This window comes from Lissotriton vulgaris, chromosome 5 (assembly GCF_964263255.1).
Source record: "Lissotriton vulgaris chromosome 5, aLisVul1.2, whole genome shotgun sequence".
NCBI classification, from domain to species: Eukaryota; Metazoa; Chordata; class Amphibia; order Caudata; family Salamandridae; genus Lissotriton; species Lissotriton vulgaris.
In genome coordinates this window covers 2,033,295,032-2,033,307,853 of record NC_141693.1, presented here as the reverse complement: position 1 = coordinate 2,033,307,853, position 12,822 = coordinate 2,033,295,032, and the positions used below count along the sequence as shown (strand labels likewise).

Here is a 12,822-nt window from a genome sequence, read left to right as displayed (position 1 = left end):
TCTGCTCCCATCCCAACCCTCTCCCTCTTTGACTCTCCGCTCCATCCCATGACTCTCCGCTCCACTCCCTTCCATCCCATGACTCTCCGCTCCCTCCCATCCCATGACTCTCCACTCCCCCCCATCCCATGACTTTCCACTCCCTCCCATCCCATGACTCTCCACTACCTCCCATCCCATGACTCTCCACTCCCTCCCATCCCATGATTCTCCACTCCCTCCCATCCCATCCCATGACTCTCCACTCCCTCCCATCCCATGACTCTCCGCTCCACTCCCTTCCATCCCATGACTCTCCGCTCCCTCCCATCCCATGACTCTCCACTCCCTCCCATCCCATGACTCTCCACTACCTCCCATCCCATGACTCTCCACTCCCTCCCATCCCATGACTCTCCACTCCCTCCCAGGACTCTCCGCTCCCTCCCATGACTCTCCGCTCCCTCCCATGACTCTCCACTCCCATCCCATGACTCTCCGCTCCCTCCCATCCCATGACTCTCCGCTCCACTCCCTTCCATCCCATGACTCTCCGCTCCCTCCCATCCCATGACTCTCCGCTCCCTCCCATCCCATGACTCTCCGCTCCACTCCCTTCCATCCCATGACTCTCCGCTCCCTCCCATCCCATGACTCTCCACTCCCTCCCATCCCATGACTCTCCACTACCTCCCATCCCATGACTCTCCACTCCCTCCCATCCCATGACTCTCCACTCCCTCCCAGGACTCTCCGCTCCCTCCCATGACTCTCCGCTCCCTCCCATGACTCTCCACTCCACTCCCAACCCATGACTCTCCATTCCCTCCCCTCCCATGACTCTCCGCTCCCTCCCATCCCATGACTCTCCGCTCCCTCCCATCCCATGACTCTCCACTCCCTCCCATCCCATGACTCTCCACTCCCTCCCATCCCATGACTCTCCGCTCCCTCCCATCCCATGATTCTCCTCTCCCTCCCATGACTCTCCACTCCCTCCCATGACTTTCCACTCCCTCCCATCCCATGACTCTCCACTCCCTCCCATCCCATGACTCTCCGCTCCCTCTCATCCCATGATTCTCCACTCCCTCCCATGACTCTTCGCTCCCTCCCATGACTCTCCACTCCCTCCCATCCCATGACTCTCCACTCCCTCCCATCCCATGACTCTCCGCTCTCCCCCATCCCATGACTCTCCACTCCCTCCCATGACTCTCCGCTCCCTCCCATGACTCTCCACTCCCTCCCATCCCATGAGTCTCCCTTCCCTCCCATCCCATGAGTCTCCACTCCCTCCCATACCATGACTCTCCACTCCCTCCCATCCCATGAGTCTCCACTCCCTCCCATGCTATGACTCTCCACTCCCTCCCATCCCATGACTCTCCACTCCCTCCCATCCCATGACTCTCCACTCCCTCCCATCCCATCCCATGAGTCTCCACTCCCTCCCATGCTGTGACTCTCCACTCCCTCCCATCCCATGACTCTCCACTCCCTCCCATCCCATGACTCTCCACTCCCTCCCATCTCATGACTCTCCACTCCCTCCCATCCCATGACTCTCCGCTCCCTCCCATCCCATGACTCTCCGCTCCCTCCCATCTCATGACTCTCCACTCCCTCCCATCCCATGACTCTCCGCTCCCTCCCATCCCATGACTCTCCACTCCCTCCCTCCCATCCCGTGACTCTCCACTCCCTCCCATCCCATGACTCTCCACTCCCTCCCATCCCATGACTCTCCGCTCCCTCCCATCCCATGATTCTCCACTCCCTCCCATGACTCTCCACTCCCTCCCATGACTTTCCACTCCCTCCCATCCCATGACTCTCCACTCCCTCCCATCCCATGACTCTCCGCTCCCTCTCATCCCATGATTCTCCACTCCCTCCCATGACTCTCCACTCCCTCCCATCCCATGACTCTCCACTCCCTCCCATCCCATGACTCTCCGCTCCCTCCCATCCCATGACTCTCCACTCCCTCCCATGACTCTCTGCTCCCTCCCATGACTCTCCACTCCCTCCCATCCCATGAGTCTCCCTTCCCTCCCATCCCATGAGTCTCCACTCCCTCCCATGCCATGACTCTCCACTCCCTCCCATCCCATGAGTCTCCACTCCCTCCCATGCTATGACTCTCCACTCCCTCCCATCCCATGACTCTCCACTCCCTCCCATCCCATGACTCTCCACTCCCTCCCATCCCATCCCATGACTCTCCACTCCCTCCCATCCCATGACTCTCCGCTCCCTCCCATCCCATGACTCTCCACTCCCTCACATGCCATGACTCTCCGCTCCCTCCCATCCCATGACTCTCCACTCCCTCCCATCCCATGACTCTCCACTGCCCTCCCATCCCATGACTCTCCACTCCCTCCCATCCCATGACTCTCCACTCCCTCCCATCCCATGACTCTCCGCTCCCTCCCATGACTCTCCGCTCCCTCCCATCCAATGACTCTCTGCTCCCTCCCATCCCATGGCTCTCCATTCCCTCCCATCCCATGACTCTCCGCTCCCTCCCATCCCATGACTCTCCGCTCCCTCCTATCCCATGACTCTCCGCTCCCTCCTATCCCATGACTCTCTGCTACCTCCCATCCCATGACTCTCCGCTCGCTCCCTCCCATGACTCTCCGCTCCCTCCCATCCCATGACTCTCCGCTCCCTCCCATGACTCTCCGCTCCCTTCCATCCCATGACTCTCCGCTCCCCCCATGACTCTACGCTCCACTCCCTTCCATCCCATGACTCTCCGCTCCCTCCCATCCCATGACTCTCCACTCCACTCCCTTCCATCCCATGACCCTCCGCTCCACTCCCATCCCATGACTCTCCGCTCCCTCCTATCCCATGACTCTCTGCTACCTCCCATCCCATGACTCTCCACTCGCTCCCTCCCATGACTCTCCGCTCCCTCCCATCCCATGACTCTCCGCTCCCTCCCATGACTCTCCGCTCCCTCCCATCCCATGACTCTCCACTCCCCCCATGACTCTCCCCTCCACTCCCTTCCATCCCATGACTCTCCGCTCCACTCCCATCCCATGACTCTCTGCTCCCTCCTATCCCATGACTCTCTGCTACCTCCCATCCCATGACTCTCCGCTCGCTCCCTCCCATGACTCTCCGCTCGCTCCCATCCCATGACTCTCCGCTCCCCCCCATGACTCTCCGCTCCCTCCCATCCCATGATTCTCTGCTCCCCCATGACTCTCCCCTCCCTCCCATCCCATGACTCTCCACTCCCCCCATGACTCTCCGCTCCACTCCCTCCCATCCCATGACTCTCCCTTCCCTCCCATCCCGTGACTCTCCACTCCCTCCCATGATGCTCCACTCCCTCCCATGACTCTCCACTCCCTCCCATGACTCTCCGCTCCCTCCCATCCCATGACTCTCCACTCCCTTCCTCCCATCCCGTGACTCTCCACTCCCTCCCACCCCTTGAATCTTCGCTCCCTCCCATCTCATGACTCTCCGCTCCCTCACATCCCATGACTCTCCGCTCCCTCCCATCCCATGAATCTTCGCTCCCTCCCATCTCATGACTCTCCGCTCCCTTCCATCCCCTGACTCTCCGCTCCCTCCCATCCCATGACTCTCCGCTCCGCTCCGCTCCCTCCCATCCCATGACTCTCCACTCCCTCCCATGACTCTCCACTCCCTCCTTCCCATCCCATGACTCTCCGCTCCCTCCCATGACTCTCCACTCCCTCCCATGACTCTCCACTCCCTCCCTCCCATCCATGACTCTCCACTCCCTCCCATGACTCTCCACTCCCTCCCTCCCATCCCATGACTCTCCACTCCCTCCCATGACTCTCCGCTCCGCTCCCTCCCATCCCATGACTCTCCACTCCCTCCCTCCCTCCCTCCGATGACTCTCCACTCCCTCCCATGACTCTCCGCTCCCCCATCCCATGACTCTCCGCTCCCTCCCATCCCATGACTCTCCGCTCCCTCCCATCCAATGACTCTCCACTCCCTTCATCCCATGACTCTCCGCTCCCTCCCATCCCGTGACTCTCCACTCCCTCCCATGACGCTCCACTCCCTCCCATGACTCTCCACTCCCTCCCATGACTCTCCGCTCCGCTCCCTCCCATCCCATGACTCTCCACTCCCTCCCATCCCATGACTCTCCACTCCCTCCCATCCCATGACTCTCCACTCCCTTCATGCCATGACTCTCCACTCCCTCCCATCCCATGACTCTCCACTCCCTCCCATCCCATCACTCTCCGCTCCCTCCCATCCCATGAGTCTCCACTCCCTTCATGCCATGACTCTCCACTCCCTCCCATCCCATGACTCTCCACTCCCTCCCATCCCATGAGTCTCCCTTCCCTCCCATCCCATGACTCTCCACTCCCTCCCTCCCATCCCGTGACTCTCCACTCCCTCCCATCCCATGACTCTCCACTCCCTCCCATCCCATGACTCTCCACTCCCTCCCATCCCATGATTCTCCGCTCCCTCCCATCCCATGAATCTCCGCTCTCTCCCATCCCATGACTCTCCACTACCTCCCATCCCATGACTCCCCACTCCCTCCCTCCCATCCCAAGACTCTCCACTCCACTCCCATCCCATGATTCTCCACTCCCTCCCATCCCATGACTCTCCGCTCCCTCCCTCCCATCCAATGACTCTCCGCTCGCTCCCATCCCATGACTCTCCGCTCTCTCCCATGACTCTCCACTCCCTCCCATCCCATGACTCCCCACTCCCTCCCATCCCATGACTCTCCGCTCCCTCCCATCCCATGACTCTCCGCTCCCTCCCATTACTCTCCACTCCCTCCCATCCCATGACTCCCCACTCCCTCCCATCCCATGACTCTCCGCTCCCTTCCATCCCATGACTCTCCACTACCTCCCATCCCATGACTCTCCGCTCCCTCCCATCCCATAACTCTCCACTCCACTCCCTCCCATCCTGTGACTCTCCACTCCCTCCCATGACTCTCCACTCCCTCCCATCCCATGACTCTCCGCTCCTTCCCATGACTCTCCGCTCCCTCCCATAACTCTCCACTCCCTCCCATGACTCTCCGCTCCCTCCCATGACTCTCCACTCCCTCCCATGACTCTCCACTCCCTCCCATGACTCTCCACTCCCTCCCATCCCAGGACTCTCCACTCCCTCCCATGTCTCTCCACTCCCTCCCATGACTCTCCACTCCCTCCCATGACTCTCCGCTCCCTCCCATGATTCTCCGCTCCCTCCCATCCCATGACTCTCCACTCCCTCCCATGACTCCCCACTCCCTCCCATGACTCTCCACTCCCTCCCATGACTCTCCGCTCCCTCCCATGACTCTCCGCTCCCTCCCATCCCATGACTCTCCACTCCCTCCCATGACTCTCCACTCCCTCCCATGACTCTCCACTCCCTCCCATGACTCTCCACTCCCTCCCATGACTCTCCACTCCCTCCCATGACTCTCCACTCCCTCCCATCCCATGACTCCCCACTCCCTCCCATCCCATGACTCTCCGCTCCCTCCCATCCCATGACTCTCCGCTCCCTCCCATTACTCTCCACTCCCTCCCATCCCATGACTCCCCACTCCCTCCCATCCCATGACTCTCCGCTCCCTTCCATCCCATGACTCTCCACTACCTCCCATCCCATGACTCTCCGCTCCCTCCCATCCCATAACTCTCCACTCCACTCCCTCCCATCCTGTGACTCTCCACTCCCTCCCATGACTCTCCACTCCCTCCCATCCCATGACTCTCCGCTCCTTCCCATGACTCTCCGCTCCCTCCCATAACTCTCCACTCCCTCCCATGACTCTCCGCTCCCTCCCATGACTCTCCACTCCCTCCCATGACTCTCCACTCCCTCCCATGACTCTCCACTCCCTCCCATCCCAGGACTCTCCACTCCCTCCCATGTCTCTCCACTCCCTCCCATGACTCTCCACTCCCTCCCATGACTCTCCGCTCCCTCCCATGATTCTCCGCTCCCTCCCATCCCATGACTCTCCACTCCCTCCCATGACTCCCCACTCCCTCCCATGACTCTCCACTCCCTCCCATGACTCTCCGCTCCCTCCCATGACTCTCCGCTCCCTCCCATCCCATGACTCTCCACTCCCTCCCATGACTCTCCACTCCCTCCCATGACTCTCCACTCCCTCCCATGACTCTCCACTCCCTCCCATGACTCTCCACTCCCTCCCATGACTCTCCGCTCCCTCCCATCCCATGACTCTCCACTCCCTCCCATGACTCTCCACTCCCTCCCATGACTCTCCACTGCCTCCCATGACTCTACACTCCCTCCCATCCCATGACTCTCCACTCCCTCCCATGACTCTCCACTACCTCCCATGACTCTCCACTCCCTCCCATGACTCCCCACTCCCTCCCATGACTCTCCACTCCCTCCCATGACTCTCCACTCCCTCCCATGACTCTCCGCTCCCTCCCATGACTCTCCGCTCCCTCCCATGACTCTCCGCTCCCTCCCATGACTCTCCGCTCCCTCCCATGACTCTCCGCTCCCTCCCATGACTCTCCACTCCCTCCCATGACTCTCCGCTCCCTCCCATGACTCTCCGCTCCCTCCCATGACTCTCCACTCCCTCCCATGACTCTCCACTCCCTCCCATCCCATGACTCTCCACTCCCTCCCATGACTCTCCGCTCCCTCCCATGACTCTCCGCTCCCTCTCTGTCGATGTACGATGCCTGACCCATCACCCTCTGTGCCCTCTGTCCATGTGCCAGGCTCATCCCTCAACCTGTGTGCCCTCTGTCCATGTACGATGCCTGACCCATCACCCTGTATGCCCTCTGTCCATGTGCCAGGCTCACCCCTCATCCTGTGTGCCATCTGTCCATGTGCCAGGCTCACCCTTCACCCTGTGTGCCCTCTGTCCATATGCCAGGCTCACCCCTCACCCTATGTGCCCTCTGTCCATGTGCCATGCCTGACCCCATCACCCTGTGCCCTCTGTTCATGTGGCATGCCTGACCCCATCACCATGTGTGCCCTTTTTCCATGTGCCAGGCTCACCCCTCACACGGTGTGCCCTTTTTCCATGTGCCAGGCTCACCTCTCACCCTGTGTGCCCTTTGTCCATATGCCATGCTTGACCTCTCACCCTGTGTGCCCTCTGTCCATGTGTCAGGCTCACCCCTCCTCCTCTGCCCCTCCTCCTTGTAGGGTACAGTACGGAGCACTCACACTCCTCCAGCCTCTCAGACCTCACCCACCGGCGGAACACCTCGACGAGCAGCAGCGCCTCCGCCTCGGGGGGCCTGAACCCTGAGGCCACCGAGGGCGAGAAGGAGCACAAGCCGGACAGGCCACCTCGTCCACCGAGACCTCCACTCCTGAGTGACCGCGCGCTCCGGTAAGGATGAATGAATGATTCACCGCTGCCTACAGAACCGTCTGCGGGACTTACCATGGAAAGTCTGTGATTCTTACCCGAACAAACCAGTGCTGTAGGGAGTGATCCAGTGCTGGAGGGAGGGATCCAGTGCTGGAGGGAGGGATCCAGTGCTGGAGGGAGGGATCCAGTGCAAGAGGGAAGGATCCAGTGCTGGTGGCCAGGATCCAGTGCTGGAGGGAGGGATCCAGTGTCGGAGGGAAGGATCCAGTGCTGGTGGCCAGGATCCAGTGCTGGGGGAGGGATCCAGTGCAAGAGGGAGGGATCCAGTGCTCTAGGGAGGGATCCAGTGCAGGGGGAGGGATCCAGTGCTGGAGGGAGGATCCAGTGCAGGAGGGAGGGATCCAGTGCTGGAGGGAGGGATCCAGTGCAGGAGGGAAGGATCCAGTGCAGGAGGGAAGGATCCAGTGCAGGAGAGAAAGATCCTCCAGTGCTGGAGGGAAGGATCCTGTACAGGAGGGAGGGAGGGATCCTGTGCCAGAGGGAGGGATCCAGTGCCAGAGGGAAGGATCCAGTGAGGGAGGGAGGGATCCAGTGCCGGAGGGAGGGATCCAATTCAGGAGGGAAGGATCCAGTACAGGAGGGAAAGATCCAGTGCTGGAGGGAAGGATCCAGTGCTGGAGGGAAGGATCCAGTGCTGGAGGAAGGGAGGGATCCGGTGCAGGAGGGATGGATCCAGTGCTGGAGGGAGGGATGGATCCAGTGCAGGAGGGAGGGAGGGTGGGGATCCAGTGCAGGAGGGAGGGATCCCTTGCAGGAAGGAGGGGGAGGGATCCAGTGCTAGAGGGAGGGATCCAGTGATGGAGGGAAGGATCCAGTGCACGAGGGAGGGATCCAGTGCAGGAGGGAGCGAGGAATCCAGTGCTGGAGGGAATAATCCAGTGCAGGAGGGAAGGATCCAGTGCAGGAGGGAGGGAGGGATCCAGTGCAGGAGGGAAGGATCCAGTGCTGGAGGGAGGGAGGGATCCAGTGCAGGAGGGAGGGAGGGATCCAGTGCAGGAGGGAGGGATCCAGTGCAGGAGGGAGGGAGGGAGGGATCCAGTGCAGAAGGGTAGGATCCAGTGCTGGAGGGAGGGAGTGATCCAGTGCAGGAGGGAGGGATCGATTGCTGGAGGGAAGGATCCAGTGCAGGAGGGAGGGAGGAATCCTGTGCTGGAGGGAAGGATCCAGTGCAGGAGGGAAGGATCGAGTGCAGGAGGAAGGAATCCAGTGCAGGAGGAAAGGATCCAGTGCAGGAGGGAAGGATCCAGTGCAGGAGGGAGGGAGGAATCCAGTGCTGGAGGGAAGGATCGAGTGCAGGAGGGAGGGAACAAGTGCAGGAGGGTGGGATCAAGTGCAGGTGGGAGGGATCGAGTGCCGGAGGGAGGGATCCAGTACAGGAGGAAAGGATCCTGTGCAGAAGGGAGGGATCCAGTGCAGGAGGGAAGTATCTAGTGCAGGAGGGAAGGATCCAGTGCAGGAGGGAGGGATCCAGTACAGGAGGAAGGGTTCTGGGCAGAAGGGAAGGATCCAGTGCAGGAGCTCTGGGGAAGGATAGAGTGCTGGTGCTGATGTTGCTCATTCCTGCTGATGCTGCTCATTACTGCTGGTGCTGACGTTGCTCGTTACTGCTAATGCTGCTCGTTACTGCTTGCACTGATGCTACTCAGCAATGCTGCTGCTGATGCTGCTCGTTACTGCTGGTGCTGATGCTGCTCGTTACTGCTGGCGCTGCTCATTACTGCTGGTGCGGATGCCGCTCATTACTGCTGGTGCGGATGCTGCTCATTACTCATGGTGCTGATGCTACTCATTCCTGCTGATGCTGCTGATGCTGCCCATTACTGCTGGTGCTGCTCATTACTGCTGGTGCTGATGCTACTCGTTACATGGCTGCTGGCGCTGATGCTGGTTGTTACTGCTGGTGCTGATGCTGCTCGTTACATGGCTGCTGGTGTTGCTCATTACGGCTGGTGCTGATGCTGCTCATTACTGCTGGTGCTGATGCTGCTCATTACTGCTGGTGCTGATGCTGCTCATTACTGCTGGTGCTGATGCTGCTTGTTACACAGCTGCTGGCGCTGATGCTGGTTTTTACTGCTAGTGCTAATAATGCTGGTTACTGCTAGCGATGATGCTGCTCATTACTGCTGGTGCTGGTTGTTACTGCTGGTGCTGGTGCTGCTCAGCAATGCTGGCGCTGATGCTGCTCATTACTGCTGGCGCTGATGCTGCTTGTTACTGCTGGTGCTGATGCTGCTTGTTACGGCTGGTGCTGATGCTGCTCATTCCTGCTGGTGCTGATGATGCTGCTTGTTACTGCTCGTGCTGATGCTGCTCATTACTGCTGGTGCTGATGCTGCTCATTACTGCTGGTGCTGATGCTGCTCGTTACATGGCTGCTGGCGCTGATGCTGGTTGTTACTGCTGGTGCTGATGCTGCTCGTTACATGGCTGCTGGTGTTGCTCATTACGGCTGGTGCTGATGCTGCTCATTACTGCTGGTGCTGATGCTGCTCATTACTGCTGGTGCTGATGCTGCTCATTACTGCTGGTGCTGATGCTGCTTGTTACACGGCTGCTGGTGCTGATGCTGGTTTTTACTGCTGGTGCTAATAATGCTAGCGATGATGCTGCTCATTACTGCTGGTGCTGGTTGTTACTGCTGGTGCTGCTCAGCAATGCTGGCGCTGATGCTGCTCGTTACTGCTGGTGCTGATGCTGCTCGTTACTGCTGGTGCTGATGCTGCTCATTCCTGCTGGTGCTGATGATGCTGCTTGTTACTGCTCGTGCTGATGCTGCTCATTACTGCTGGCGCTTTTGATGCTTCTTGTAACTGCTGGTGCTGCTCATTACTGCTGGCGCTGATGATGCTGCTTGTTACTGCTGATGGTGCTCGTTACTGCTTGTGCTGATGCTGCTCATTACTGCTGGCGCTGATGATGATGCTTGTTACTTCTCATGCTGATGCTGCTCATTACTGCTGGTGCTGATGCTGCTCATTACTGCTGGTGCTGCTCATTCCTGCTGGCGCTGATGATGATGCTCGTTACTGCTGGCGCTGATGATGCTGCTCGTTACTGCTGGCGCTGATGCTGCTCATTACTGCCTGTGCTGATGCTGCTCATTACTGCTGGTGCTGATGATGCTGCTTGTTACTGCTGATGCTGCTTGTTACTGCTGGCGCTGATGCTGCTGTTTGTTACTGCTTGTGCTGATGCTGCTCATTACTGCTGGTGCTGCTCATTACTGCTAGCCTGATGATGCTGCTTGTTACTGCTGGCGCTGATGATGCTGCTCGATACTGCTGGCGCTAATGATGCTGCTCGTTACTGCTGGTGCTGATGATGCTCATTACTGCCTGCGCTGATGCTGCTCGTTACTGCTGGTGCTGATGCTGCTGGTTACTGCTGATGATGCTCGTTACTGCTGGCGCTGATGCTACTCATTACTGCTGGTGCTGCTCATTACTGCTGGTGCTCATTACTGCTGGTGCTGATGCGGCTCATTACTGCTGGTGCTGATGCTGCTCATTACTGCTGGTGCTGATGCTGCTCGTTACGGCTGGTGCTGATGCTGCTCATTACGGCTGGTGCTGATGCTGCTCGTTACTGCTGGCGCTGATGCTGCTCATTACGGCTGCCGCTGATGATGATGCTTATTACTGCTGATGATGCTTGTTACTGCTGGTGCTGATGATGCTCTTTACTGCTGGCGCTGAGGCTATTCATTACTGCTGGTGCTGATGCTGCTCGTTACTGCTGGTGCTGATGCTGCTCGTTACGGCTGGTGCTGATGCTGCTCATGCTTGTGTCTTTGTAGCAGGAAGACCGACTCGGTGGAGAGCCGCCCCTCCTGGGTCGATGACACTCGGATGGACGCTGATGATATTGTGGAAAAGATCGTCCAGAGCCAAGATTTTACTGATGTCGGTGACAAGGAAGGTGAGGGGGGGGGGGTCAGCCAGGTGTGAGGGCCTGGAGGTGAGGGGGGTCAGCAAGGTGTTAGGGCCTTGAAGTGTGGGGGGGGGGGGTCAGCAAGGTGTGAGGGCCTGGAGGTGAGGGGGGTCAGCAAGGTGTTAGGGCCTTGAAGTGTGGGGGGGTCAGCAAGGTGTGAGGGCCTGGAGGCGGGTGGGGGGGTCAGCAAAGCGTGAGGGCATGGAGGTGGGGGGGTCAGGAAGGTGTGAGGGCCTAGAGGTGGGGGGGTCAGCAAGGTGTGAGGGCCTGGAGGTGGGGGGGCTCAGCCAGGTGTGAGGGCCTGGAGGTGGGGGTGAGGGCAGTGGTACTCCTTCCCTTCTGAAGTGGAGGTGAGACAAGCCACAGGAGAGTGAGACAGCAGACACGCTCTTTACTGCAGAGAGACAGCAGAGAAGCTCTTTACTACAGTGAGAGACAGCAGAGAAGCTCTTTACTGCAGTGAGAGAGAGAGACAGCAGAGAAGCTCTTTACTGCAGAGAGAGTGAGACAGCAGACACGCTCTTTACTGCAGAGAGAGAGAGAGGCTCAGCAGAGACGCTCTTCACTGCAGAGTGAGAGACAGCAGAGAAGCTCTTTACTGCAGAGAGAGAGACAGCAGACAAGCTCTTTACTGCAGAGTGAGAGACAGCAGAGAAGCTCTCTACTGCAGAGAGAGAAAAAGAGACCGTCGAGAAGCTCTTTACTGCAGAGAGACAGCAGAGAAGCTCTTTACTACAGAGTGAGAGACAGCGCATTGCTTTGTGAGGCTGCCAGATGCAGTGCTTTATTCGTGTTTTATGTGCTTTCCCCTATAAGAGCTCTGGGTGTAGTGCTTTATGAGAGCGCTAGGTGCAGTGATTTATGAGAGCTCTAGGTGTAGTGCTTTGTGAGAGCGCTAGGCGCAGTGCTTTAGAGAGCTCTAGGTACAGTGATTTATGAGAGCTCTAGGTGTAGTGCTTTGTGAGAGCGCTAGGCGCAGTGCTTTAGAGAGCTCTAGGTGCAGTGCTTTGTGAGCGCTAGTTGCAGTGCTTTGTGAGAGCGCTAGGTGCAGTGTTTTGTGAGAGCTCTAGGTGTAATGCTTTATGAGAGCTCTAGGTGCAGTGCTTTGAGGGCGCTAGGTGCGGTGATTTATGAGAGCTCTAGGTGCAGTGCTTTAGAGAGCGCTAGGTGCAGTGCTTTATGAGGGCGCTAGGTGTAGTGATTTATGAGAGCTCTAGGTGCAGTGCTTTAGAGCGCTCTAGGTGCAGTGCTTTGTGAGCGCTAGGCGCAGTGCTTTGAGAGCCCTAGGCGCAGTGCTTTATGAGAGTGCTAGGTGCAGTGCTTTATGAGAGCTCTAGGTGCAGTGCTTTGAGAGCGCTAGGTGCAGTGCTTTGTGAGAGTGCTAGGTGTAGTGCCTTATGAGAGGGCTAGTTGCAGTGCTTTGAGGGGGCTAGGTGCAATGCTTTATGAGGGAGCTAAGTGCAGTGCTTTGTGAGAGCGCTAAG

The 12,822-nt window shown here is 58.7% G+C and overlaps 1 protein-coding gene across 1 annotated transcript in view; it reads left to right on the top strand.

The window, feature by feature from the left end:
• The window catches only part of EEIG1 (estrogen-induced osteoclastogenesis regulator 1), a 327,766-nt gene that overhangs the window by 262,862 nt on the left and 52,082 nt on the right, over positions 1-12,822 (top strand). Inside the window, exons 9-10 of the mRNA XM_086924949.1 lie at positions 7,174-7,363; positions 11,205-11,326. Of these exons, the coding sequence (XP_086781075.1) occupies positions 7,174-7,363; positions 11,205-11,326 (312 nt within the window). The remainder of the gene's footprint in view (positions 1-7,173; positions 7,364-11,204; positions 11,327-12,822) is intronic.